We start from the raw sequence: 27363 nt of genomic DNA, 5'->3' as shown, positions 1-27363 counted from the left end.
GGTCATCATTCCTCTCAGCTTATGGTGCGCTGAAAGAAACCCTCTGAAACAAAGGTCGAACTGAGACCGGCCAACAAGTGTGAGGAAAGTGTGCAGTAGGGAAAAAAACCACACCGTGAGGACGAGCAGTTATCAAAGATCTCCTTCATTGTTTTAATAGTAGACATTGTGCCACAAAAATGTCATGTCCGCAGCCACAAATCACGTGCCGAGATTACTAATTCCAGCTATTCATCATGTCATTCGCTTCACTTGCTTCTCTACACAATTTGCAAATCACTTCTTACATTTATGTATAAATATATACAGTTTATAGATTATTCTCGAGCTGGGATGGTGGTTTCGTTTCTCCTGTTGTGGTTGTGCTGTTGGTTGAGGAACATTAGCAGAGAAAAACACACGGCTGACGTCACGTCTCCCAATGTAGCACATGCTTATTGTATCATGAATACCAGCAGAGCACACACAGAGCCGAATATAGATATATACAGGAATGTTAACTGCTATCATACAAAGTGGATTCTCTTAAGTAAGAAGTCACGACTGTGGGCATATGAGGGGAATACGCCGACAACACAAGAGCACCGAAGGCATAAATGTCATGTAGATCTCCTGCCACAAAGGCACTGGCACATCGTTTTTAGGGGCGACACGGTGAAGTTGGAGCAGGTGACGTTTTCTTGTGTGTAGTATGAGCGGGAAGCCACTCGCTTTCATGACTGCATCATGACTGCAACTGCTCACATGCAACTGAGGGAGCATGTGATCTGTTCTGAACATGCATGATGCTGGTTTAAGCATGTGCTTCATTTGAAGTGCTTCATATGTCTGAGGAGATTCAGGGCCAAAGTCATGCTGCTTTATCCACAGCTAAATAAAGACAACTGTGTGGTATTTTTCTCTCAGTTTTTAGAAAAGTGACTCATTTAACAAAGGAAGAGCAGGGCAAACAAAACAAAACAAAACAAAACAAAAAAAGAAAAGTTGTATACACGTGTTCTCTTTCATTGGTTAACTTCACACACTGTTAAAAATTGTATACATTTTGTTTTTTTATTCCAGTATGAGTGTGTTTTGGTAAAGTAAGAAAAAAAAAACAAGAACTGCCCAGTGTGTTCTGTGGGTATGATGGGCTTACCGTCCTATTGCTGACTTTGAAAGGGGGTTGGGGTGGGGATCTGGTGTTGTAGCTGCACACACACTTACAAACCGGTCCACTCAAAGTTTTCCTCCTGTCTTTCTTTCCCTCCCTCTCTTTCTGGTTCTTTCCCTGTGGAGCATGGTAACATTGAGACTGGTCGTGGGCTCGGGGGTGGATTCAGGTCGTGGCTGTTTTCGGGGTCTCAGCAGCAGCCTCCGGACGAGGTGTTGACTGGCTTGCTCTGGATCTTGACGTTGGACTTCTCCGAGGAGCCTGCCGTGGCCCCGGGGCCCATCCTCTTCTTGATCTCGGCCGCCATGGTCATGAAGGCTTGCTCCACGTTGGTGGCGCTCTTGGCGCTCGTCTCCAAGAAGGGGATCCCCAAGTTGTCGGCAAATTCCTGGTGAACGAACGGGAGTGCGAGGAGAGTTAAATCAGTTCAGTGCCATAACATAACAACAAATGATGTGCTGGGGAAGACTGTGTGATACGATTGAAAGCTCCAGAGCTGCTGCTAAATAAACCTTGTGGTGGTGAGACTGTTAAGTTTCCGTTTTCAATCTAACGCCTCATTTCCGCTATACAGTTCGACTTGACTCACACTTGTGGTACCAGGTGCTTTTCTCGTTTTTGTTTTCCACTGCAGATAGTACCCACTCATGTAGGCGAGATTCTTAACTAAGATTCTGTTACTACTGTGAAACTGGCGTCGTCAACTGGCCGTCAATGCAACACATGCTGAATTCTTGCACTGGCAACCAAACCAAAGCAACATCTGCACTTCATCAAATGACCACAGCAGGGTTTTGCAAGCAGCCATTTATAAAAAAAATCTGGGACAGGTGAATAAAAAAACTGCAGTTGCTTTTGACGGTAGCTTGGCTTTTTAAAAATGGTGGGTTTGTGCAGGAGGTCACGTGTGTGAATTTACGTTTTCTAGGATAGTGAAGACATGACCCTCCCTACTCTCTGTAGTTGTTGCCTTCGTTGGTCAGACTGGTTGGATTTGACATGAGGAGTGAACTTGGTGAGGGTAAGAATGTCAGGGTGAGCCAATCAGAAGCAGAGTAAGGCAAAGAAGGGCAGGTCATGCCTTCACTATCCTAGGGAACACTAATTTGAATCCCATGTTGCACCAGTGACAATTCTCTCTGACCAATTTGTGGTCTGCAGTGTTTTAACTCCACCATCTAGTATCGGCTCAGTTCACCTGGAGCCACAACTGAGGTGGCACCAAAAAAAGCACCAGGTACTATCCAAAACTTTGTTCGTGAAAAAACAAAAAATAACTGTTGAGTGGAATCAAGCCGAGTCATACTCTTAACTTATGAGTTGAATATTGTGACCCATGAAAATCTCCACTTAAAAAAAAAAAACTTGCTTTTTCCAGAGCTTTCAACAGAATCTCACAGATGGAGTTTGCACAGTTCTCGTAGAGAGCAATCCGAGCTAACTCCTGAGGAAGACTGCATGGGTGTGAGTTAAAGGAATAGTTTTAAGTCTTTATGCTAAGTCAGGCTAAGCTACACTAAGCTAAGCGGCTACAGGCTGTAGCATCATTTTCCAAGGTCAAGGATGAGCTTTCACACTTAAGAGTTTAATCATCAACCCCCCCAACCGTATAGACTCTGGACTATGTTACCCATATTACCCATTATGGCACCAGCCACTTTAACCCTTTAAAACCTGAGCAAATTGACTTGATGTCTTTTAAAAACATGGGAAGAGGAAAGTGAGCAACAAAATAAGAAATTAGCAAGAAATTAGTAAAAAAAATAAATTAAAAAAAGAAAAAAAAGAAAATTAGTTTAAAAAAAAAGTTAAAATGACATGGAAAGAGTGCTTAAAAATATAAGAATTCTGTAAAATGCAATAATAATAAATATTGTTTTCCCCAAGCTTTTTTCTTTTTTCTGTAGTTTTTTTTTCCGTAGTTTTTTTAAATTAAATTTTTTTAAAGAAATTGCACCAATCTGCTCAGGGTTCAAAGGTTCCAATACTTGTGAAAGGCATCTGAAAGCAACACAAGGAAAGTGATGTCACCCCAGGTTTCAAAGGGTTATACAGATGACCAGAAACAAAACAAAATGGTGGACGTAAAGAAATAAAAATTTGACGACGGGTGCTATCTGAGTTATATCTAATTTTTGGTCAACAAAATAAATAATTATGATGTAAAACAGTCGATCAAAATTTACCTTAATGTTTCTAACAAGTCAGCCCAAAATGTTCCATTTAACATTTAAGAGTTTCCAGCTTTAAGGTTGTTAAAATAATCTGATTTCACACTGTCTGACACTAACATTCACATTCTGCATCATCATCACTGAAGCTACGCTGTGTTTACAATGAGCGAAATATTGTAAACATAAATGTTTGGTGCACATGTTTTAATGGATGCAACTTTACACCAAATGAAAATATTCAGGATGTGTAGAGCAGCTTTTTACAGACACATTACTCCAGTATTCAGCCTGACAGAACTGGAATGTGAAACGCTGGAGTTGAAAAATAAAGTTCCGTGGATCTTAATAATGTTTGCTTTACGGCAACACTTTGTAATGATTAACCTGCTGGCAGCCGACTGATTGTTATATTAAATAAAGATATTAAACAAACACAGTCGAGGTAATCTTTGAATATTTGGTGTCATGACAAGGAAATGAGTGGTGTTTTATTTGATCACTGACTCAAAGGCAGTGTATTCAGCCATATTTTGGTGCTAATATGAGTGTTTCGAACCTACTGAGCACACAACTAGACAGAGAAGTGGATTTTGCTGCAGTTTCTCTGGAAACTATGCTACTTTTTATACTTCCAAAAAAAACTGGTCACTGTTGAAATCTATTGTGACCAACATCAATCTGACCGACAAATTTTTTAAAGACACCTTTTAAGCAGTGGGGGAAAATTTGATCTTCAAAAAAATCTGGAGGGAGTATTGCTTTATATTTCTATCTTTAACTATACAACTAAAGAGTTCTATTAAATCTAGTTGCTGCCAGTGCCTCCTATAAGCAGGCACATCTGCTGTATGTTTAGATTTCTTGTTATTTACAGGAAATTAAATGGTGCAGTCGATCATGGTTGAGGTGCCACCTTCACCTCATTTTAGGGCCTGAAAAACCAGAGTGGGTGTGGTCCGTACACACAGACCAAAATGACTTTGCACCTCAGTGGTGAGCCTTTTACAAGTCATTACTTGTATAAATATATATAACCCAAATATGATGATTATTAAACGACATGCCTCACAGTCAACAACTTCTAAACCACTGCCCACAGTTCACCCAGCTGTCTGACCAGCAGCTGAATGCTCAGTCGATTACAAGCTCATCTTTTCCACTCTGATATCTCACAGCAAAAACTGAACTCATCAGAATGTCAAGGTTATTACAGTGAGACCACAGACTGATGGAAAACTGCTGCTCAGTCAGCTAATGCTTGTTTCCTCACAATTCTAGCTACAGATATATTTGGACAGACTATCAGATACAAATGTCAGAGGACTAAATCAGACATTGCTGTAACAAAGAGTCTCATCTCTGTGTCAGGGTGCCGTCCACTTGCCTTGGCTGTGGTGTAATCCACAACTTTCTTCGTTGTGAGGTCACACTTGTTGCCTACTAGCAGCTTGTTGACGTTCTCGCTGGCGTAGCGGTCGATCTCCTGTAGCCACTGTTTGACATTATTGAAGGACTCCTGAGGACGGAGAGCAGAAAGACAACAGCCATTAAAACAGACACTGAACACTGAAGACGCTGCACTTAGCAAGTTGCAAAAGATGAGTTTTATTGAAGCAGGCCCCGATCAGACAGAGCACTTTTCAGTAGCAGCCTGGTGTCTGTAATTGTTTTCAATGGAAGTGAAGCTTTTCCCTTTTGTGATGCTGAGAGACGTTTCCCCCTCTGTCCCCTTTCTTCCAACAAGACAGGGTGAAAAGGATTTCAGCTAACAGCTGGTCAGTTGCTTTATATTAACCCTTAACGTTACAAAGTGAATCTGCAAAACTTTACCGTGACTTTTTCTTTATATTTTACCCCACTGCCATGACTTTCATAGGTTGTCCCATACTACCATACATTATTACACATGCACTACCAAGGCAATTGCGGAGACACAAGCTGCAACACTTGCTAACTTTAGTTGCTCATTAGCTGCATATGGACCAGATATAGACCAGACTGGCAAATGCGGGTACTTTGCAAAACACTGCAAATGGCCGTGCTCCTATTTGAGAGATAGAAACATGAAGATCCTGTCGATGTCAATGCAATTTAACACGCCTGTATCATTTATTTCCTGTAAAATTTGTTTTATGGACATGTTTGACAATTATTTTGCAACCTTGCATGAATTTGAGTGCTCACGATATCCTAATAATCCAGGTGGATCAGTGACCCAACACACTGACCGGATATTGCTTCTCCAGACATCTGGCCTTGGCGATGATGTGATGCCGCTCCGGTTTATGTGTATCACATGATACTAGTTTCAACGGTCACACAGTTACAATTTTCATGTGAATTTATGAATATATTGTAAGCAATAACGAAATGATGTATTTATTCAAAACTTTTCCAAAACATTCTGTTAATTCCAAACTGTTTTCCAGGCCTGGAAAATAGTTTTTCTAATATTATTACTTTTCCAGGAATTTCATGACTGTGGGAACATTGAATTTGTTCAGATATATTTTGTAGCTGAGCGCCCAGTAGCCCTCTAGAGCAGGCGCCGCATACACTAAGGCTATGTCCTTACCACGGGTTTGACTCCAACCCATGGTTCTTGCTGTTCTATCAAACAGCTAACATTAGCTTTACACAAACCATGAACTGTACGCCACCACCTGTTGTCAGTACCACCACAGAACGCCTGCCTCTAAATTAATTCGATTAGACAAATGGAAAAATCATGTTAGGAGCTTTTCTGCTCTGAGTTGAAGTTTTTTAAACTCTAGGCATTCAGGAAGTTCTGCAAAAACCCAGGCGCTCAGCAAAAGCAAAGCAGCGAGCGACAGGCTTCACTTTCTTTGAAAATAATTACAAAACGCTGCTCCAGGCTTCTAAAATTCGCCCTGTCTGATCGAGGCCGGAGGAGTCTGTAAATAAAGTGTCATCGTATCTTATTAAACAAACATATTCAATTAGCTTTATCATCACTGTGTGACTGGATGAAGACTGGGTGCTGTGGATTTTTAAGGATGTGGAGAAAAAGTTGTTCATCCTGGAGAAGCACTGACCTGATCCGTCACATCATAAACTACTATAATGCCGTGAGCTCCTCTGTAGTAACTGGACGTGATGGTGCGGAACCGTTCCTGACCAGCAGTGTCCCACTGAGAGAGCAAAGCAGAGCTCGTTAGTCCAAACATTATGCAAAGTTTATCAGTTCTTATCTATTTACAGCCCGGTGACACGACGCTCTCCTTACAATCTGAAGTTTTATGGTCTTTCCGTCCAACTCGATGGTCCTGATCTTGAAGTCCACACCGATGGTACTAATGTAGCTCTCTGTGTACGTGTCATCCTAGGACAAAACACACACACACACACACACACACACACACACACACACACACACACACACACACACACACACACAGGTGGGTCTGGGTGGCAGATACGATCCCTGCAGAGTTATCAACCATCACAGCGCTGACAGAGAAAAAATATAAAAGCCTGTTACGGAACAGAAGCTGAGAAACAGACACTTACTGCAAACCGGAGGAGGAGACAAGACTTTCCGACACCAGAATCACCGATCAGGAGCAGTTTGAATAAATAGTCACTGTGAGGATGGAGGAGGGAAAACAACATCATCACAAAATAATAATCAAAACACCTGCAAGACTTTAAATCACATAACATTTGACCTGTTAGACTCACAACACTTTTAACAAGTGCTTTATCGGCAAATTAAAAATGTCACTGAATGTGTTTCGTCAGATTCTTAATCCTGTTTACATTGATCAGACAGTGCCTTATTTAAGTAATTTAATTTTCATAATCCTTTTATAATTTTCAAATTCTTATTGATTGGATTGATGCTTTAAGTAGTTTGTATTAAATATATATATATATATAAAATATATGCGCATAATAAATACTCAGCTATATAGTTTTTTTTTTCCAAAGGCTGCTTAATTGAGGTATTACAGGATCAACATTAAACTTATTCAGTGTCAGGTAATAGAACTGAGACTCCATATTATGATTATTTTGATTATCAAATAATCTGTCTATTGAAAAAATGCAGAAAAATGCACATTAGATTTTCCCGGAGCTCCAGGCGACATCTACTTTTCCAAGCAACAGTCCAGAACATATCCGATTTATAAAAGTATAATAAAGAGAAAATATGAGACAGCTGGAAGCAAGGAAGGTTTAATGTTTTTGCTTAATATATGTCTTTAATTTTGATTTTCCATCAGTCAACCAACTGTTTCAGCACTAAAACTGAACAGTTACATAATTAATAAACTCATGAAAACATGAATGTCAAAGTAATCTACAAATTACTTCTAATTTATGTGTGTTACAAACATCTGAATAATTCAACAACATATGACAAGCTTAATAGTGTGGTTTTGTTTACACATTTATCAGTCGGGAGAAGATTAATCTCCAACTATTTTTAAAACATTGAGGTTATTTTACTCAGAAACACCACAAATTCTCTGGTTCAGTCTCTTAAATGTGAGAATCTGCAGTTTTGCTTTATTTATTTATTTTATTTCATTTGGACTGCTGGATGATCAACAGTTTACATCACCCTGTGCTCTGGGAAATTATGATGGCCATTTTTAATTATTCTCCTGACATTTTATAGAGCTAACATCTACTCTAAGTACATTTACTCAAGTACTACACTTAAGTACAAATTCAAGGAACTTATACTTTACTGAAGTATTTTCATTTTACGCTACTTTATACTTCTGCTCCACATCTCTGAGGTAAATATCGTATTTTCTACCTCACTACATTTATTTAACATTATTAGTGATTTGCAGATTCACATTAATACACAATCTATAATCAAGAAACCAATGATAATGTGTTATTACAGATTAAACTACCCAGCATTATATGAAGTCATTAAACGACCTCCACCTTCTTTACCAGCTGTAACATTAAAGTGATGAACACATTATTGCATTAATAATTATAATCCATTAATATAATGTACATGATTTTGAAATGGGGCATTCTGCATAACGAGTACTTTTACTTTCAGTTCTTCAAGAATATTTTGATGCTACTGCTTTTGTACTTTTACTTGATATTAATTGCAGACAGTGGTGGAATGTAACTCAATACATTTACTCAAGTACTGAACTAAAGTACAAATTCAAGGTACTTGTACTTTACTGAAGTATCTTGATTTTATGCTACTTTATACTTCTACTCCTCCACATCTCAGAGGGAAATACTGTACTTTAAATTCCACTACATGTATGTGACAACTGTAGTTACAAGTCACTTTGCAGATTGAGATTTCACATCAAAAATTATAATAGTGTTATAAAATACAATGCATTATTAAAGAGGTTCCAACCTTTTAGACTAAAGGGAAATGCATCTAAACTCATCACATGGTTTCATTACTATTCTATCCAATACACTGATTAGAGAAAAGTCTAAAAACACAAATAGCACAAACAGTTCCTTCCTCATCTATCACCCACTAATCAGATTTATATGGCGACCCTATGGAGGGGCCTGACCCCCAGGTTGGGAACCACTGGATTACACTAGCTAACTGTGTATAAAGCCAAACTGGAGCAGCCGCCACAGTGACATGCGACTCTAACATTGATCATCAGTATTAACTCTGTAATAATGTCACATAGAACCAGATATTAAGAGACATTTTACTGCACAACATGTACTTTCACTTTTGATTCTTTTAGTACAGTGAGGTGAAAACACTTCCATCCTTTTACTTAAGCAGGATTTTGAATGAAGGACTTTCACTTGTACCAGAGTATTTTCACAGTCATGTATTGGCACGTTTACAAGAGTAAATGATGTCAATCCGGTGTTTTCACGGTATATTATCACCACATTTAGTTAATATTTTAAATACATCTTCCATCACTGAGTAAACGAGTAATCCATTACTCGAAATAACCGATAAACTGACTCATAATATCAACAGTCGTTGGTCGCAGCCCTGTAGTGAAGTAACGCTGACATTACCTAACTAACGTTAACTCCACATCATCAGCCGACAATTTAGCAACTTCCTGTTTGCGGCGGATAAATTACAGTGAAATTACCGATGGACAAAGACCGGATCGGTACAGAAACATCGATTAGCTTGTACTGTCACGACCGTGACCTATCAAACTGTCACTGTGTGTATAACTATCTCAATAGCAAAATCTCCAACCGTGTCCGGTAACGCTACGTAGCTATTCAGTTAGCATACTAGCTACTAATGCTACTTCCATTTAAGTTCCCATAAGTGAGCTAACAAACCGCACTGACGGAACACACATAAATATTCGGTTTAATCGGTGTCATATTGATCAGAAAATGTTGATAACGGTGAGTTTCGTGATAAATATCAACGCTGTCATTTGATAGTGCGTACACCCCACCACAGCCCTTTAGCTCGCTAGCTTAGCACCGGAGACAAAGCAGCTGACGTTCATTTTGTACACAGTCTAGCTAACGTTAGCTTAGCTTCCCCGGCTAAGCTGACAGCTCAGCCGGACCTGTCATAATCGACATTAAAAATTCACACTTACTATTCGGGATTCATCGTTGACTACAGGTTATAAACTGTTGTTACTGTGAATGCAGCTGGATTTCGTCGGAGATGAACCTAAAGGCTGGCCTCGTACACAAGAAATGACACCGTTTTTTTTGTAAATCAAGAACTGGCTAAACTGGTTGTCGCAGCCAGAACAGCATAATCGAATCAAATATGGCTGTCAGCAATACCTACCCGGAAATACCAGAGGATATGAATCATGGGTAGTGTAGTCATGTGGCAATGGGCGTTTACACAGCAGTCAGGTGTATTTCTACTGTGAAGAAGTATTCAAATGTTTTACCTAAGTAGTTTAAATATACCACGTTGTAAAATGATTGAAAATGAAAAAATATATATATATAAGATAGAAAGATAAGAGTGAGTTTAATCAAAATGAATGTTCTTCCGAGAATCCTGTACCCAATGCAGATGCTCCCTTTGAGGATAAATAATTCTGTTTTCTCTGATATTGATAAAGCTATTTCAAAATTTATCTGGCATGGGAAGAAACCGCGTCTCAGTTTGAAAACGCTGCGGCTGCCCAGGGAGAGTGGGGGTCTTTCATTGCCTGACTTTAAACTTTATAATTGGGCATGTCATATGCGTACAGTGTCTGGGTGGCTGAAACATTTTATGGATCCTACACAGGAAACCCACATTGACGCTTGGCACTGCCCCTTATTGTCTCCACTTAGCCTTGTTGTTAACGAGAAGTCTTTGCTCCCAGTCAAGGTCAAAAACAGTCCCATTATGATGAACACAATCAGAACATGGGAGAGGATTGTTAAGCCCACTCAAAGTAAAGGTCCCTCACCAGCCCCTCACCCCATTATTCAGAATAAGGCCTTTCCCCCAGGACTTGATACAAATATATTCCAGTGCTGGTATGATCTTGGTATTAAAATTGTTGGAGATTTGTTTGAGAGGGATGCACTGTTGTCTTTCGAACAAATAAGGGCCAAATGTGGTGTACCATCTCAACATTTTTATGGCTACCTCCAGGTCAGACATTTTATTAATAGCCTAGGTCTCACTGAAGCCCAGCCAATAACCTCAGCTATTGACTCATTTTTGTTACAAAGTCAACATAACAAGAAAATTATTTCCCATTTCTATAGGAAACTACAGTCCCTCAATCTATGTAATATTGATAAAATTAAAGGTTTATGGCACAGGGACTTGGAAACTGAGTTTGGAGAGGAAGCATGGTCAGATGCAATAGCATCAATAGGCAAGATCTATTTATGCAACAGACTAACTGAGAGCCAGGATAGGATCCTTCATAGATTACAACGCATGCCCCAGTCCTTGAACTCTTTCTATCCTGAAATCTCTCCCCTGTGTAGTAAATGCAAGCAGGAGGTTGGGTCTTACATACATTGCATCTGGCGCTGCCCTTTGATATTTAAATTTTGGGAAAAAGTCTTACAGGAAATTAACTTAATTTTTGTTAAGAACATACAAATAGATCCTGGTTTATTTCTACTTAATCTTTCAGGAGTGGGACTCTCTTTGTCAAGTCTCCAGCAAAAACTCCTGTACAAGTTATTTCTTTTAGCTAGGAGATGCATTTTATCTCAGTGGATCAAGCCCAGACCCCGATCTGTTAACCACTGGTATGGAGAGATATTTAAAGTTCTGCCAATGGAGCGCCTGAGCTCAGTTTTAAAGGGGAACAAGAGTTATTTTGATAAGCTGTGGGCTCCCTTCTTGAACCGCTTACCAGGTGATGTAGCAGACTTAATACGTAGAGGCCGCTGCAATGTGGATTGGCGCCCCCCTTGCACCTCTGCATCTCTCTAATGCTCTTTCTCAAGTGTTGATTTTGTTTTATTGATATGGCTGCACAGTCCCTGTTCCATGTATAATGTCTAAACTGTAAACTCTCTTAGAACTTTCCATGTAAAGTCCGTTACAGTATTGTTATTCTTGTGTTTGTTTTATTTCTACCTGTATTTTCCTTATTTTTATTTATTTTATTTTATTTTATTGCCTCTCTTTCCATATGTCATTCAGTCTGTGATATGTTTTTACTTGCCTCTGCTGTCATGTATGTTCTCTGTTCTGTGTCTGTTTAAAAATGAATAAAATATTGGATAAAAAAAGATAGATAGATAGATAGATAGATAGATAGATAGATAGACAGATAGACAGATAGATAAATAGACATACACTTTATTAATCCAAAGGAAAATTAAGTTACTAGCAGGTTATTACATGACGTATACAAAAACACAGATACACATAGGGATAGAGAATATAAGTGTAAGAATAGGAACACACAGCAGTGACATGTAGTCCCAGGACTACTCCAGAGAGCTGTTACTACAGTCAATATGCCTATAATGGTTATGCAAATTTAGGTGGTTGACAGTGCAGGTGTCACATGTAAGGTGATTACATCAAAGTGTGAGAGCACTTACAGATAATATAAATGCAGTTGAAGATAAATATATGTACAGATATCAATGCAAATGCAGATTTGTCTTTTGGAGAAGGTGCTTAAAAGTAAAAAAACATGTAAAATTAGGAATAAGGAATGCTGGGAAATATAAATTCTAAAATGCACAGAAGGCTGAATATGAAATGCTAACAGGGTGGGTAAATATCTACATAAATATAAATGCAAATAGGGTGTAAATATCGGGAAAAAAAATGAACTGATTGACAGGCAAGCAGCCTAAAGACAGTCGAGCAGGTGAGTTCTCAGTTGGCTCAGTCTGTCATAACCTGGCATTGATGAGAGTTGTTGAATAGTCTGTCTGTTGAGCAGGACAGGGAGAGAAGTCTGCCTCTGAACACACTCTGCTTAGTGAGTGTGCTGTGCAGAGGGTGGCGGGTATTGTCCATGATGGACAGCAGCTTGTTACAGGTCCTCCTCTCCAGCTCTGCGCCACCTGCAGAGCCAGCTCTCCTCACCAGCCTGTCCAGTCGAGTAGCGTCCCTCTGCTTAATGCTGCCACCCCAGCACACCACAGCGTAGAGGAGAACGCTGGTGACAACTGACAACTATTGATTAGCAACAACATATTGTTTAATTACAAAACGTATGCAGCATGTCCCATTTCTGATTTGTATTTTACTGGATTATAGCCTGGGTCTTCAACAGGTGGTCCGGGACCCCAGGGGGTCCTCAGAGTTACTGCAGGGGGGCTGCCACAACTTCTTTGTCCTATCTCAAATTGAAGTCTCCTCCCTCACCTACCTGAAAAGCAAACACAGGTCATGACTGCAGACTGAGGCTGATATGGCCTTCTGCCTGACAACCTCTATCTGCTTGGTTTAGTATACATGACTTAAACGGGACTACAACGAACTACCACGGGTCGTGCACTGGTGATGTCATAGGTGATAGAAACATGGGATTTTGACTGGTTGCGGAGCTCTTCACACACATAAAGTGTAATTTAAAACAAATCAGTTGAGTCGTTCCCCTTCGGATGAAATGGCCAGTCAGGCTACACGCTACAGAGAGAATTTAAGAGGTCCTGATCGCCTTCGGTACGACGAGAAAGTGAAAATGATAGGAGGTGTATGCCCTTTTCAGCTGCCAGCCTCTGTGTGGACGAATGACCCTGTCAATTCAATTCATGTCCTGTTGATTCATTACTTAACATTCTTTAGAATATCTCATGTTATTGTTGAGTTCAACTGACTTTAGCTAGCTAGCCAATGTTAGCCAACTGTGCCCGCCACAGATGTAACGTTAAGTGTAGTGACTAGCTGGATCCACAGCTTTCCGTCTTTACCCTGCCGTTTGATGGCTGTGAGCCACAGATTCCTTCTTTCCCCGTTCTTCATTCTCTGCGGGAGCAAAGAAAATCGCAAATCTTTTTTTTTTTTTTATTGTTTGCTGTGCAGTGAACAACGCAGCAACTTTTTGGCATGATGAACTCCTAGCCGTGACTAGCGTCTCTCCCGGGTCGAGTTCAAAACTTTCACCCAAAAGGGGGCGTGGCCGTTGTTACGGCAGTTAGTGACGTTGTGTTGAAGTCTATGCAATGCAACAGGGTGCACCAGGAGTGAGTCCAAAAACCTGGACATGAGTTAACATTTTACGACTAACGGTTCCCTTGTCTCAAAGTCGAGGGGTTTTTAAACATAACATGTAGTATGGGGTCCCTGCATCTTACAATCAGTGGTGGAAAGATTCTGAGTTTTTCTATTCTGTGTTAAAAAATATTGTACAAGTAAATATTGCACTTTTTACTGCATTAATTTAACACTTTTTTTGTTACCTTACAGATATAAAATAATACTTTAACTCACATCCAAGGTTTTTACATCTCCTTTTATTTCATTTTTATGAAGATACAAACAGTAAACCTGGAGTAATTTAGATTGAAAATTTTATGTATTCATACATCTGTGTCACAATCAAGCATTCTTAAATGTACACTGGTGTACAATGTACACCTTTATGGTTTCTTGTTTCTGTGCATCTTTACTTCGTGATGTTTTGGCATTCTTGCACACAGCGTTTGCAGTATTAAGTGCAGATGTGAACAGACTACTGTAACTTCTTGAGCCCTGATTTTACCCGTAAACATCTTTAAAATTAGAAAAACACTATTTAAATAAACCTTTGTACTGCAGCAGTGAGTAACAGTGTGATTAACTGAAGATCAATATAATATAATACCAAAAATCAATAACTGAGTTAATAAGAATCAGAAGGAAAAAAAAGTCTAAATACACTGAGCATTACCAGCACATATTTTCTCTTATTTAAGACCTCTACTCCTGTAAAATCCACCTAAATTCAACTGAAATGCCTATCCAAGGCTTAGCCAAAGTAAACTGAAAGCTGTTCTTGTTCCATTTTTAGTACATGTACATGCATGGTCTCATTTAGAAGGAAACACTGAAGTTTTTTCCCAACAGTGAGAAGTGCCATAAGTGCTTCTATCATTGACAAACTGAAAGTAAAGTAAACACACTGCGTCAGTAAAACACAAACTGACATTTTTTTTCTTTCAACAACAAACACACATAGTTGGGTTTAGGAAAAAAGAACAGGGTTCTGCTTTGGAATCTTATGGGACGGGAACACCACTCTCTCAGGTGAAGATCCGTGTTTGTTGGATTTATTCACCAACCCTCCCGCCCACCCCACTGGGACATTTGTCACAGTACCTTTCGCCTGTCCTGGCGCTTTTCCCCCTGATGCCACCATTGTACCTGCTGTGGTGATTGTATCTTGAAATGGTCAACATCAATCGAACCACAAGGAGCGTGGCTTTTGAACAATAGGTTTTATGAGTAAATCAGTTAAACAAAGCAAATACAGCAGTTATTTACATATTATAATCATTAAATAAAACCTTATGAGGACCCCTGGACGGGCCGTCGGATTGCTATTCACACTGATCACTTCCATGCAAAATCAAATAATTGCTCTATTCAGTGTGATTGACAGGAGTGATGATCAGAGGTGCAGAGTTTTTACCACCGTCATTAGGACAAGGACCAATGTACAGGTGAAGTTTCTCAGTGAAGAAGCAGCCAGTAAAGGAGTAGATGAGAGCTGCAGCATCTACGTCATAAAAGGAGACCAGACCCTCCTCATAATCCACAAACACCCCCACCTTCTGAGGCCGAGACTTCAGAGAGAGACGGACTGAAGGCTCATCCAGAGCTTTGTACTCATCGCCATTTCTCAAAGAAATTGTCCAGTAACCTTCCTGAGGGCTCAGTGTGATGTTCTCTCTCCTGTTGATCGACTCTCTGGCCACTCCTAAAGTCCATTTAGTTTTTCCTTTTACTTGAACCTCACAGTAAAATTTGCCTGAAGAGAAACTCTGCTTTCCCAAGACACAAATACAGCTGGAAACTCTCTCAGGGTTGTTTGGGAGATTCCTCTTCACATCACGGTGATGCACTTGTTTCCCATCATCAGACAGGATGAGACATGGATGTGCTGTGTCAGGATCAAGAGTCACATCCACTGCAGACTGCTGGACCCAATTCAGCTCAGTTTTAAACAGATGAGCAATCCCTTCACAGACTTCCTCCATCAGCTTAGCTGCAGCTCGCTCTACAATTCTCTCATAAAATGATGGACGGACTCTGATCTGTGTCCAGTCCTTGGTGGGTGGGGCGGCTGACAGGGATGAGAAACTTTGGAGGAGGTGAAGGTGGTCTTCAGAGCGTGAGAGCTGCTTCACCTCAGCGCTTCTCTTCGTCAGCTCAGAGATTTCCTGTTCCAGCTCTTTGATTAAGTCATCAGCCTGTTTCTTTGATGTTTTCTGCTTCTCCTCAATTTCCTTAAAGAGCTTGTTCATGCTTTCCTCAACAAACTTCTTCAGCTTAGTGAAAAACTGAACACCATATGCTATTTCTCCGTCTGCATTTTTCTTGCTAAGTTTGACTGACCGTTTGATCTTCTGAATCTTCCGTTGTCTCTTCTGGATCATCTGTTGAATTTCAGCCTCCAGCTCAGCCTTCTTTCCTTCATAGCCTTCTTTCAGAGGAACAACATCATGTGTCTTGTGGTCTGAAACAGTGCAGAGCATGCAGACACATGTCTGGTCGGTCTTACAGAACAGCTCCAGAGGTTTATCGTGCTTCGTACACATCCTGTCTTCCAGGTTCTCCACAGGGTCGATCAGCTGATGTCTTTTCAGGCCTGACATTGTCAGATGAGGCTCCAGGTGAGTCTCACAGTAGGAGACCAGACACACCAGGCAGGACTTCAGGGCCTTCAGTTTGGTTCCAGTGCAGACGTCACAGGGAACTTCTCCTGGTTTGGCAGCTTGTTGCTGTGAGCTGCTGCTGCTGGTTTTCTGTTGAGCTGACTGTCTGAACTGAGCGACCATCTCAGAGATGAACGTGTTGATGTGCAGTTCAGGTTTGGTGGGAAAGATCTGTTTACACATGGGACACTGTAGTGGGACGTTGACATTCCAGTTTATAGTGATGCAGTTTTTGCAGAAGTTGTGTCCACATGATGTGGTGACTGGATCAGTGAACACATCCAGACAGATGGGGCACAGAAACTGATCCTCAGACAGTAAACAACCGGCTGCAGCCATATCCAAACACTGAGAACACAAATGGAAAAGTCAAATACAACACTTGTTTTTTGGTTGATGGAATGTTGAAGGGAAATTGTCTTTTTTGTTATAACACTGGAACACTAGAGACCTGCGGTGGCTGAGCTATGAGCATATTATTTTGCGTAAGAAGAAGTGGAGCCACCAGTAGAAAAGCCACCTGCTTAAACAACCTGCTCTCATTTCATAATTTGTTAAATACTTTCACCAGAGAGAGCGTTGTTCGCATCCTGCAAGATTCTTAAGCCAAACCCTGCTCTTTTTCCTTAACCCAACCATGTGTGTTTGTTGTTCAGTTAAAAAAAAAACATCAATTTGCGGTGTTGTACCGACATAGTGCTTTTATTTTGAAAGAGACTTATGTAAATGTTAAATTTCCTGTGAAAACAGAAGTGTATTTTGAAAACAGACAATGCATGTAACAGGCAGAACCTGACACAGTGTCCCAGAACGTCAACAATCAACACACCTATGGTACCTTGGACGTCGTATGTGGACGTGGAAAGTCCATGACCAAACGTGGACATGTGACGAGGTCGCAGTGAGGATGAGTTGAAAAATAATCTTTAAAAAAAAAAAATGCTATGAAGAGTGTCCCAGTGTCGCTGACATCCACTGACAAAGTGGCGGGTATTTGATGAGCTCAGTTGTTGCAGGTGGCGTCAGAAATAGCCACCACGCAGTGCACATAATCCTTCTGTTAAAGGTGCCACTGTCCGTGAGTATCTGACGCAGAGATCACTGACAAAGTGGCAGTATTGACAAGATGGCAGTGATAATGGGCCGGCTTAAAGGAGCTTTCTCAGATGGAGTACTTATAAAGAAAACAAAAACTGAGCCAGGAAATCTACTGAAAGTAATGGGACTGAATCCCTGTTATTAAATTTACTAGAAAGGTTCAAATCTTGAGACTCAAGTCCCAAGTCAAGGAAGGGAAGTCCCCTTTGAAATCCTACACTGCAAAAACTCAAAACCTTACCAAGAATATTTGTCTTATTTCTAGTCAAAATGTCTCATTTCTAGTCAAACAAATCTCATTACACTTAAAATAAGACTCATCACCTAAAAAGTTACTTGTTTTTAGGCAATTTTCACTTGTTTCAAGTAAATTTTCACTTGAAATAAGTAGAAAAATCTGTCAGTGGAGCAAGTTTTTTTTTCTTATTTTTTTTCTTATTACAAGCAAAAAAAACTTGCTCCACTGACAGATTTTTCTACTTATTTCAAGTGAAAATTTACTTGAAACAAGTGAAAATTGTCTAAAAACAAGTAACTTTTTAGGTGATGAGTCTTATTTTAAGTGTAATGAGGGTTTTTTTTTGACTAGAAATGAGACATTTTGACTAGAAATAAGACAAATATTCTTGGTAAGATTTTGAGTTTTTGCAGTGTAAAAGTTAAAGTTTGGGTCTCAAGTGCTTGACACCTTGTCATGTGTTTTTAATTACAGTTAATGCCACTGCAAAAAGTAAACAAGCACTAACAGCAAAAAGTTAGTACCATATCGGCCTGAATACATTTGAATGTCATCTAAATGTTTTAATGCATTCACAACAGCAGGTGGCACCTGTCAATAAGAAGCTCTGACTACATATGAGTCACTCAGGTCAGGTGACGACTCCAGAGGTAGGTGTGACAAAGTGATGCAGTGACTGTGCTGGCCTGTGAAAACAAAAACCGAAACAAGACAACACACCCACAGCGTGATTTCTTATAAATGATGGCTCTGACTGAACTGACACTGCTGCATCTGACTGACTCATGGTGTTAATTTCTGGGGGTTTTTTTTGAGTGACAAAGGTTAAACAATATTAACTGAATCATCTCCTCCATAACAAGCTCCCGTCAGTTGACTTTATTTTTAATTCTGGTTGTTGAAAAGGGGTAAGGAAGTGCACATGCAAAGTTTCTCTCAGCTGCTTGACAGAGGACACACACCAGTATTCAAAAGTATAGAAAGTCCACAACACTGATGGGCTCCCAGTTCATTTTTAGACGAATTAAAGCAAATTATTTGGTGAAAATGAAAAGACCCATCAAAATATATATTGGAAGCTCCAAAGTGTGGCACACAAACGATAAATATCATCAGCTGTACTCACCAGTGTTCGTCAGAGATGCTGCTATGTTGCGGAGAAACACCTGACGGATTCGTGAATGAATTGTTCTTTGGTTAGAAACAGAGACTCATCTGGACTCCAGCTCCTCTGATGCTCTGACAAACTTTCTGTTTCATCTGAGGACTTGTTGTTGAACCTTGTCCCTCCTTTCTGTTACGTAAAGTAAATATTCCCTCACAGGCAGATTTTCCCGACAGGCTGAATAATCCCGCCTCTTTTTGAGGGTCAGTCACACCTTCAGCTTCAGCAGTGGACTTCACTCACATAGCAGCAGACAGGATTTAATGGGTGTAGCTTTCTGTACATGTCTGCAGGGGAGGGGCTCCCTGAGAGACAATATTTTAGGGAAACTCCAGCTTTTTCCTTTTTGTTGTCACTCCTGTTTGCAGTGACGTTGCAATGGTTCGTTGCCTCCCTCAGGTGTGGATGTCATTTCAGTGACATGTTTTGGCCCAAGTTTAGTTTCATTTCCTGGTGTGACGGTTGGTCATGATTGGAAAGTTGAAACATCACACAGCTTATTGTTGATCAAATGTAGCCAAAATAAAGCAGCACTTATTTTGTTTGCAATTAGAGCTCTGATCTGGACCAAAACAATCAGGCTCAACCCTACATGACCTCACAGTTTCTGTCCAAACCCAAACCTGAGCCCGACCCTCTGCAGCAGTTTTGGGACCAAGCCCGATTAGAAACCCATATTCCTACTGTAAAAGAACATCTTACCATATAATGAGGAAAAATGTGTGTGTGTGTGTGTGTGTGTGTGTGTGTGTGTGTGTGTGTGTGTGTGTTCCACGTTTTTCTCCTCACTGACTTGGTCAATCCATGTGAAATTTGGCACAGTGGTAGAGGGTCATGGGAGGATGGGAATGAAGCAATATTACATCAGTTGGCCAAAGGGGGGCGCTATAGCAACCGATTGAAATTGCAAACTTTTAATGGGCATATCTCATGCCCCGTATGTCGTAGAGACATGAAACTCTGCACCGAGATTCTTCTGTTCTTTCTGCTATTCAATAGCGTGTCAATCCATAGTGATGCAGCGCACAGATGATGATTAGTGCTCTTCTCTGCACATTAGCCTACATCTCTCCCACTGTTGGGGAGGCAGAAGGAAACGCTGCTGAAAAAAAGTCGCCTTGCAGCCCCTCTCTGCCAATTCAATTCAGTTTAAATTCAATAAGCTTTATTGGCTTAACATTTCTTATGTTGGATTTAAGACAGTGAAAATTCAAAAACAGTTAACAACAACGTGTTATTACAAATGCTTAGACATAAAGTTTAAAGGAACGTATGAAGTGAAGGAGTAAATAAAAAGGCAGAGTGTGATCTGTGATGAGATGAACGTGTTGTTGTATTGGTTGTGACATCACTGACATGTCTCGCTGCATCTATGGCACTGACACTATTTTCTCCAAGCAGATGTTGCATGTCAGTCTGGTCAGAGAGTGAATCAAAATCTTGGAGTTTACACTGAACTTTTGTAAAGAACTTTGTTGTGATGTCTTCATATGTGCTACACTGGAGCAGGAAATGTTGCTCTGTCTCCACCTGTCTCTGAGGACAGAGCTGACGCAGCCTGTCTTCTGCCTGTGTCTGCCAGTCTCTATGTCCAGGCTGTGATCACTGAGTCTGTACATAGTCAGTATTTTCCCCACTCTCTGATCTGTCACAGCGGTCAGATAGTTTGCCATCATGTAATGTCTATTTAGGGCCAAATAGCACTGAAGTGTGCTTTGAGTTTTTGTGGTAGATGTCCAAAAGTTGATGTAGTTTTCTTTTTCTTTAGATATAATTTAGTTGAGCTGGATTGTGTGAGGGTTGTCCTGAGGCCTTGTGCTGTCAGAGGAGGTGAGCCTCAGGACCAGCTGACTGAGAGGACTCCTCTCTATGTTCTCCTCTTGGCAATGGAGAGCCATGTAATGGTAGGAGTTGGTGTCTCTGTCTCTCCTTGTTTTATGTCCGTCTTTCACGTCACTCTCTACTCCGTTGTTACGACACTTTCCCTTGCAACATTAGGGGGACACACATGAAACAGTGGAGTGAGGGGTCCTCTGCCAGAGAGTGTCAAACACCGTCCCCCCCGACTTTCATGTTTGTACTGGGGGAGATAAATGCACATGCTCTAAATATTGAGGGGGACATGTCCCCTGCATTGCCCACCCTACCACCACACCCTGAAATCTACACCTGCGCAACACTTTAATGTTGCAGCTGGTAAGGGTGGAGCTGATTTAAGGGTGTTTTACATATCATCTTTCTTAGGGTGTTTTCACACTTGGTCCTTTTCAGCCCTCTAAGCGGACTCAGAGCAGTGACTCAGCATTTTTTGTTCAATGTGAACACCCCAAGAGAACTCAGACCCCTCTGAAGCGGACCTAACTCAGACCACCTCCCGGTCGCTTAAAGTCTGCAGTGTGGTTCACTTAACCTGTGCCTTGTGAACACAAAATGCTCCGGGTCCACTTTGCCTTCTGTTATTGTATTGTAGCCCTCCAGGCTTGCCGTAAACAGATCACATGCTATTTCAGTGGGAGGCATAATAAACACAATGGAATCATGGCCACAGGTAGCAACAGCACGACCAGTGGATGAGGAGTACTTTGGTCTGATGATGAAACAACAATTTCTCCAGATATGGAACGAGGGAAACATCAAACAGCAACTGTTCACAACGCACAGAAACGCTACAGTTTTCCTCCAATTTTAAGTTCATAACCGCACTGCAGCGTCACATCAAAGTAAAAACTGCTTTGTCAGATAAATGTAGTGGAGTAAAAAGTGCAATATACATCAACTGTACTAAGTACAGTAACTGAGTAAATGTATGTCATTGCATTCCAACAACTGTGTTACCATCTCTCACAGTCAGTGGTGGAAAGTTACTAAGTATTTCCATTTTGTGTTAAAAAATATTGCCCATGTAAATATTGCACTTTTTACCACGTTAACTAAATACCTTTAGTTACCTTATGGGTTTAAAATAATACGTCAACTCACATCCAAGATTTTTACATCTCCTTTTATTTCATTTTAATGAAAATATAAACAGTAAACCAGGAGTAATTTAGATTGCAAAATGATATGTAGTCATACATCTGTGTCACAATCAAGCATTTTTAAATGTACACTGGTGAGACAATTTAAAGTACTGTATGCATAGATTTGAAACCTCAACACCCTTTATGGTTTCTTGTTTCTGTGCATCTTTACTTCGTGATGTTTTGGCGCTCTTGCACACAGCGTTTGCAGTATTAAGTTCAGATGTGATCAGACTACTGTAACTTCTTGAGCCCTGATTTTACCTGTAAACATCTTTAAAATTAGAAAAACACATTGTAAAATAATCTAAGGCACAATATTCAGTTTGCATATCTTGACACATTATTGAGTAAAATGCAAATCCTGGACCCATAATCCAGTGATCTACACCTCCACATACAGTGAGAGTATATTAAGTGTTCATCATTTGTACATTTCAACTCACTTCCAGACACATTAGTGGGTCCCACAGGGTTTGCAGGGTTAAACACACAGCATGGAGAAACCTTTGTATTGCAGCAGTGAGTAACAGTGTGATTAACTGAAGATCAATATGATATAATACCAAAAATCAATGACTGAGTTAATAAGAATCAGAAGAAAATAAAAAATTACACTGAGCATTACCAGCACATATTTTCTCTTATTTAAGACCTCTACTCCTGTAAAATCCACCTAAATTCACCTACAATGCCTATCCAAGGCTTAGCCAAAGTAAACTGAAAGCTGTTCTTGTTCCATTTTTAGTACATGTACATGCATGGTCTCATTTAGAAGGAAACGCTGAAGTTTTTTCCCCAACAGTAAAAATTGCCATAAGTGCTTCTATCATTGACAAACTGAAAGTAAAGTCCTTCAAAAACAAAATCACGTGGTTGGGTTTAGGAAAGAAGAACAGGGTTCGGCTTTAGAATCTTACGAGCCGGGAACACCACTCCCTCGGATGAAGATCCGTATTTGTTGGATACATTTACAACAGTCTATGTTGCCTGTAAGCAGTTCTGGTGGTGAGGAGTGTCATTAGTAACTACAAGACCCACGAGTCATCGGGCCAAGTTCTGGCTGTTGATAGGCTCTGAGACCTAGAGAAGGAAGGCAGGGCCTTTAGTTAAACACAGGTCTTGGCTGGCTGTTGAGGCCACAGTGATGGCATGGGACTTTGTATTGGCTCAGATGAGGTGTCAATCAAAAGGTGAGAGTTCAGACACTATTTTGATAACGAGCTATTGGCAATATTAACATGCAAACTGGAGTTATTATGGACAGTATGTGGAGAAATATAACAGCAATTTGAGGATATCTCTGGATATAATAATGTGTTTGGACTGAATATCTGGCTGGGTATGGATTGTCTAGACATTTGGGAGAGCAAAATGACTGTTTTTTGTTGGATTATTATCGATCTGTTGATTATGATAACACTTCAAAGGTAAGCTATAACTGTTTGTTTGTTGTTTGTCTGACAGAGGTGATTATTATACCTGCTGTGGTGGCTGTATCTTGAAATGGTCAACATCAATCAAACCACAAGGAACGTAGCTTTCAAACGACAGGTCGTATGAGTAAATCACTTAAACCAAACAAATACAATAGTTATTTACATATTAAAATCATCAAATAAAACCTAATGAGGACCCCTGCACAGGTTGTCGGATTGTTAGTCACACTGATGGCTTTCATGCAAAATCAAATTCAGTGTGATTGACAGGAGTGATGATCAGAGGTGCAGAGTTTTTACCACCGTCATTAGGACAAGGACCAATGTACAGGTGAAGTTTCTCAGTGAAGTAGCAGCCAGTAAAGGAGTAGATAAGAGCTGCAGCATCTACGTCATGAAAGGAAACCAGACCCTCCTCATAATCCACAAACACCCCCACCTTCTGAGGCTGAGAATTCAGAGAGAGACAGACTGAAGGCTCATCCAGAGCTTTGTACTCATCTCCATTTCTCAAAGAAATTGTCCAGTAACCTTCCTGAGGGCTCAGTGTGATGTTCTCTCTCCTGTTGATCGACTCTCTCGCCACTCCTAAAGTCCATTTAGTTTTTCCTTTAACTTGAACCTCACAGTAAAATTTGCCTGAAGAGAAACTCTGTTTTGCTAAAACACAAATACAGCTGGAAAATCTCTCAGGGTTGTTTGGGAGATTCCTCTTTACATCACCATGATGCACTTGTTTCCTGTCATCAGACAGGATGAGAGCAGGATGTGCTGTGTCAGGATCAAGAGTCACATCCACTGCAGACTGCTGGACCCTCTTCAGCTCAGCTTTTAACAGTTTAGTGGTCCCAAGACGGACCATCTCTACCAGCTTAGCTGCAGCTCGCTCTACAGTTCCCTCATAAAATGATGGATGGACTCTGACCTCTGTCCAGTCCTTGGTGGGTGGGGCGGCTGACAGGGATGAGAAACTTTGGAGGAGGTGAAGGTGGTCTTCAGAGCGTGAGAGCTGCTCCACCTCAGCGCTTCTCTTCGTCAGCTCAGAGATTTCCTGTTCCAGCTCTTTGATTACGTCATCAGCCTGTTTCTGTTTGGTTTTCTGCTTCTCTTCAATTTCCTTAATGAGCTCATTCATGCTTTCCTCAACAAACTTCTTCAGCTCAGTGAAAATCCTTACACTGTATGTTATTTCTCCATCTGAATTTTTCTTGCTGAGGTCGACTGAGTGTTTGATCTCCTGAATCTTCTGTTGTCTCTTCTGGATCATCTGTTGAATTTCAGCCTCTGTCTCCCCCAGCTCGGCCATCTTTTCTTCATATCCTTCTCTCAGAGGAACAACATCATGTGTCTTGTGGTCTAAAACAGGGCAGAGCATGCAGACACATGTCTGGTCGGTCTTACAGAACAGCTCCAGAGGTTTATTGTGCTTCGTACACATCCTGCCTTCCAGGTTCTCCACAGGGTCGATCAGCTGATGTCTTTTCAGACGTGAAGCTGTCAGATGAGGCTCCAGGTGAGTCTCACAGTAGGAGACCAGACACACCAGGCAGGACTTCAGGGCCTTCAGTTTGGTTCCAGTGCAGACGTCACAGGGAACTTCTCCTGGTTTGGCAGCTTGTTGCTGTGAGCTGCTGCTGCTGGCTTTCTGTTGAGCTTCCTCTCTGAACTGAGCGACCATCTCAGAGATGAACGTGTTGATGTGCAGCTCAGGTTTGGTGGGAAAGATCTGTTTACACATGGGACACTGTAGTGGGACGTTGACATTCCAGTGTATAGTGATGCAGTTGTTGCAGAAGTTGTGTCCACATGATGTGGTGACTGGATCAGTGAACACATCCAGACAGATGGGGCACAGAAACTGATCCTCAGACAGTAGACAACTGGCTGCAGCCATATCCAAACACTGGGAACACAAATGGAAAAGTCAAATACAACACTTGTTTTTTTGTTTAATGAAATGTTTAAGGGAAATAATCTTTTTTGTTATGCCACTGGGACACTAGGGACTTACGGTGGCTCAGCTGTGAACATTAGCTTACTTTGCTTAAGAAGAAGTAGAACCACCAGTAGAGAACAACCAGCCACTTCTAAGTCAAAGGTTCTCATCCCAACTCATTTAATACCACCCCTTTTTCAGTGGACCTAAAGATCCCAAAATGACGTTCTATGTAACCAGATGTTGTCAGTTTTGGATGTTCATGGACAGCATCTCAATTGACACCTGTTATATGCATTGTGTCTTTCCTGTTTCCTGTTTTCACAGGAAATGTACAATTTCTGCTAATTACAGTACGTACATACAGTCTTTTTCAAAATAAACTTACAATGTAGGGAAAATATTTATTTTTCTGAGGTTTGGGGAATAAAAGCATGTGGTTAGGGTTGGAAAGAAACATTGTGGCTTGACTTAAAAGAAGTAGGCCACAGTTCTTACCAGTGTAATGTCTATGTAATGTATAATGTCATGTGACATAGCTCATGTGATGCGTGTCACTACTGTAGCATCTTGCACATGTAAGCACACCAGGTTTTTATTAAGATAAGTTTTGGTTTTATGAGGTATAAATGGTGCAGACTTTGGCATCAAATATAACACCAATAAAAGCAACATTATGATAGTTGGATGTTAATTAGTATTTTCATGAATTCTATATTTTGCTATTCAGAGTTGTTACTGTTCACTTGTAGTCATGTAATTAAATTAGTTGAATTTGACAAAGAAAGTTAAAAGAGGACACAATACTTACAATAAAGGTTGACTTGGGACTAAAGTTTGGGTCTCAAGTGTTTGACAATTTGCAATGTTTTTTTAATTACAGTTAATGCCACTGCAAAATGTAGCACAAGCACGTATGTATACCATATCGGCCTGAATACATTTGAATGTCATCTAAATGTTATAATGCATTCACAACAGCAGGTGGCACCCGTCAATAAGAAGCTCTGACTGCAGTAAGTTTCACTCAGGGGACGACTCCAGAGGTAGATGTGACAAAGAGATGCAGTGACTGTGCTGAACACACACCCACAGCCTGATCTATTGTAAAGAGTTGTTCTGACTGAACTGACACTGCTGCATCTGACTGACTCATGGTGTTAATTTCTTTTTTTTGAGTGACAAAGGTTAAACAATATTAACTGCATCATCTCCTCCATAACAAGCTCCCGTCAGCTGACTTTATTTTTAATTCTGGTTGTTGAAAAGGGGGAAGGAAGTGCACATGCAAAGTTTCTCTCAGCTGCTTGACAGAGGACACACACCAGTATTAAAAAGTATAGAAAGTCCACAACACTGACGGGCTCCCAGTTCATTTTTTAGACAAATTAAAGCAAATTATTTGGTGAAAATGAAAAGACCCATCAAAATATATATTGGAAGCTCCAAAGTGTGGCACACAAACGATAAATATCATCAGCTGTACTCACCAGTGTTCGTCAGAGATGCTGCTATGTTGAGAAACACCTGACGGACTCGTGAATGAATTGTTCTTTGGTTAGAAACAGAGACTCATCTGGACTCCAGCTCCTCTGATGCTCTGACAAACTCTCTGTTTCATTTGAGGACTTGTTGTTGAACCTTGTCCCTCCTTTCTGTTACGTTTAACAGGATGTAAACCCTGACAGGCAGATTTTCCCGACAGGCTGAATAATCCCGCCTCTTTTTGAGGGTCAGTCACACCTTCAGCTTCAGCAGTGGACTTCACTCACATAGAAGCAGACAGGATTTAATGGGTGGAGGGGCTGCCTGAAAGACAAATTTTAGGGAAACTCCAGCTTTTCATTTTCACTATTACTCCTGTTTGC

At 40.6% G+C, this 27363-nt stretch overlaps 3 protein-coding genes across 8 annotated transcripts in view; 1 reads left to right on the top strand and 2 right to left on the bottom strand.

Annotated features, from left to right (window-relative positions):
• LOC125886369 (equilibrative nucleoside transporter 2-like) overlaps nt 1-27363 on the top strand; it is a 162758-nt gene that overhangs the window by 93129 nt on the left and 42266 nt on the right. The gene's annotated exons all lie outside the window — the stretch shown is intronic.
• On the bottom strand, nt 130-10083 carry LOC125886387 (ras-related protein ORAB-1). The gene is made up of 6 exons (XM_049572574.1): nt 9897-10083; nt 6859-6931; nt 6575-6670; nt 6384-6479; nt 4712-4843; nt 130-1541 (listed from the first exon to the last, which is right to left on the bottom strand). The coding sequence occupies exons 1-6, from the start codon at nt 9908-9910 to the stop codon at nt 1344-1346; spliced, it is 609 nt and encodes a 202-aa protein (XP_049428531.1). The 5' UTR covers nt 9911-10083; the 3' UTR covers nt 130-1343.
• Nucleotides 14236-27137, bottom strand: LOC125886361 (E3 ubiquitin-protein ligase TRIM39-like). Of its 6 annotated transcripts, none has more exons than XR_007449024.1 (3): nt 26986-27137; nt 22628-25462; nt 14236-14487 (listed from the first exon to the last, which is right to left on the bottom strand). XR_007449024.1 is itself a non-coding variant. In XM_049572535.1 (3 exons), exons 2-3 carry the CDS (start codon nt 25451-25453, stop codon nt 15304-15306), a joined length of 1644 nt encoding a protein of 547 aa, XP_049428492.1. In that variant the 5' UTR covers nt 25454-25462; nt 26986-27137; the 3' UTR covers nt 15075-15303. The 6 variants fall into 6 exon arrangements, 4 of the variants coding, with proteins under 4 accessions (XP_049428492.1, XP_049428491.1, XP_049428493.1 ...); XR_007449023.1 differs by having other exon boundaries at nt 14236-14670; nt 22807-25462; XM_049572535.1 differs by lacking the exon at nt 14236-14487 and adding an exon at nt 15075-15492 and having other exon boundaries at nt 23999-25462.

Source organism: Epinephelus fuscoguttatus, linkage group LG3 (genome assembly GCF_011397635.1).
Source record: "Epinephelus fuscoguttatus linkage group LG3, E.fuscoguttatus.final_Chr_v1".
Lineage (NCBI taxonomy): Eukaryota > Metazoa > Chordata > Actinopteri > Perciformes > Serranidae > Epinephelus > Epinephelus fuscoguttatus.
The sequence above is the reverse complement of the archived record's forward strand: the minus strand, read 5'-3'. Positions and strand labels throughout refer to the sequence as shown.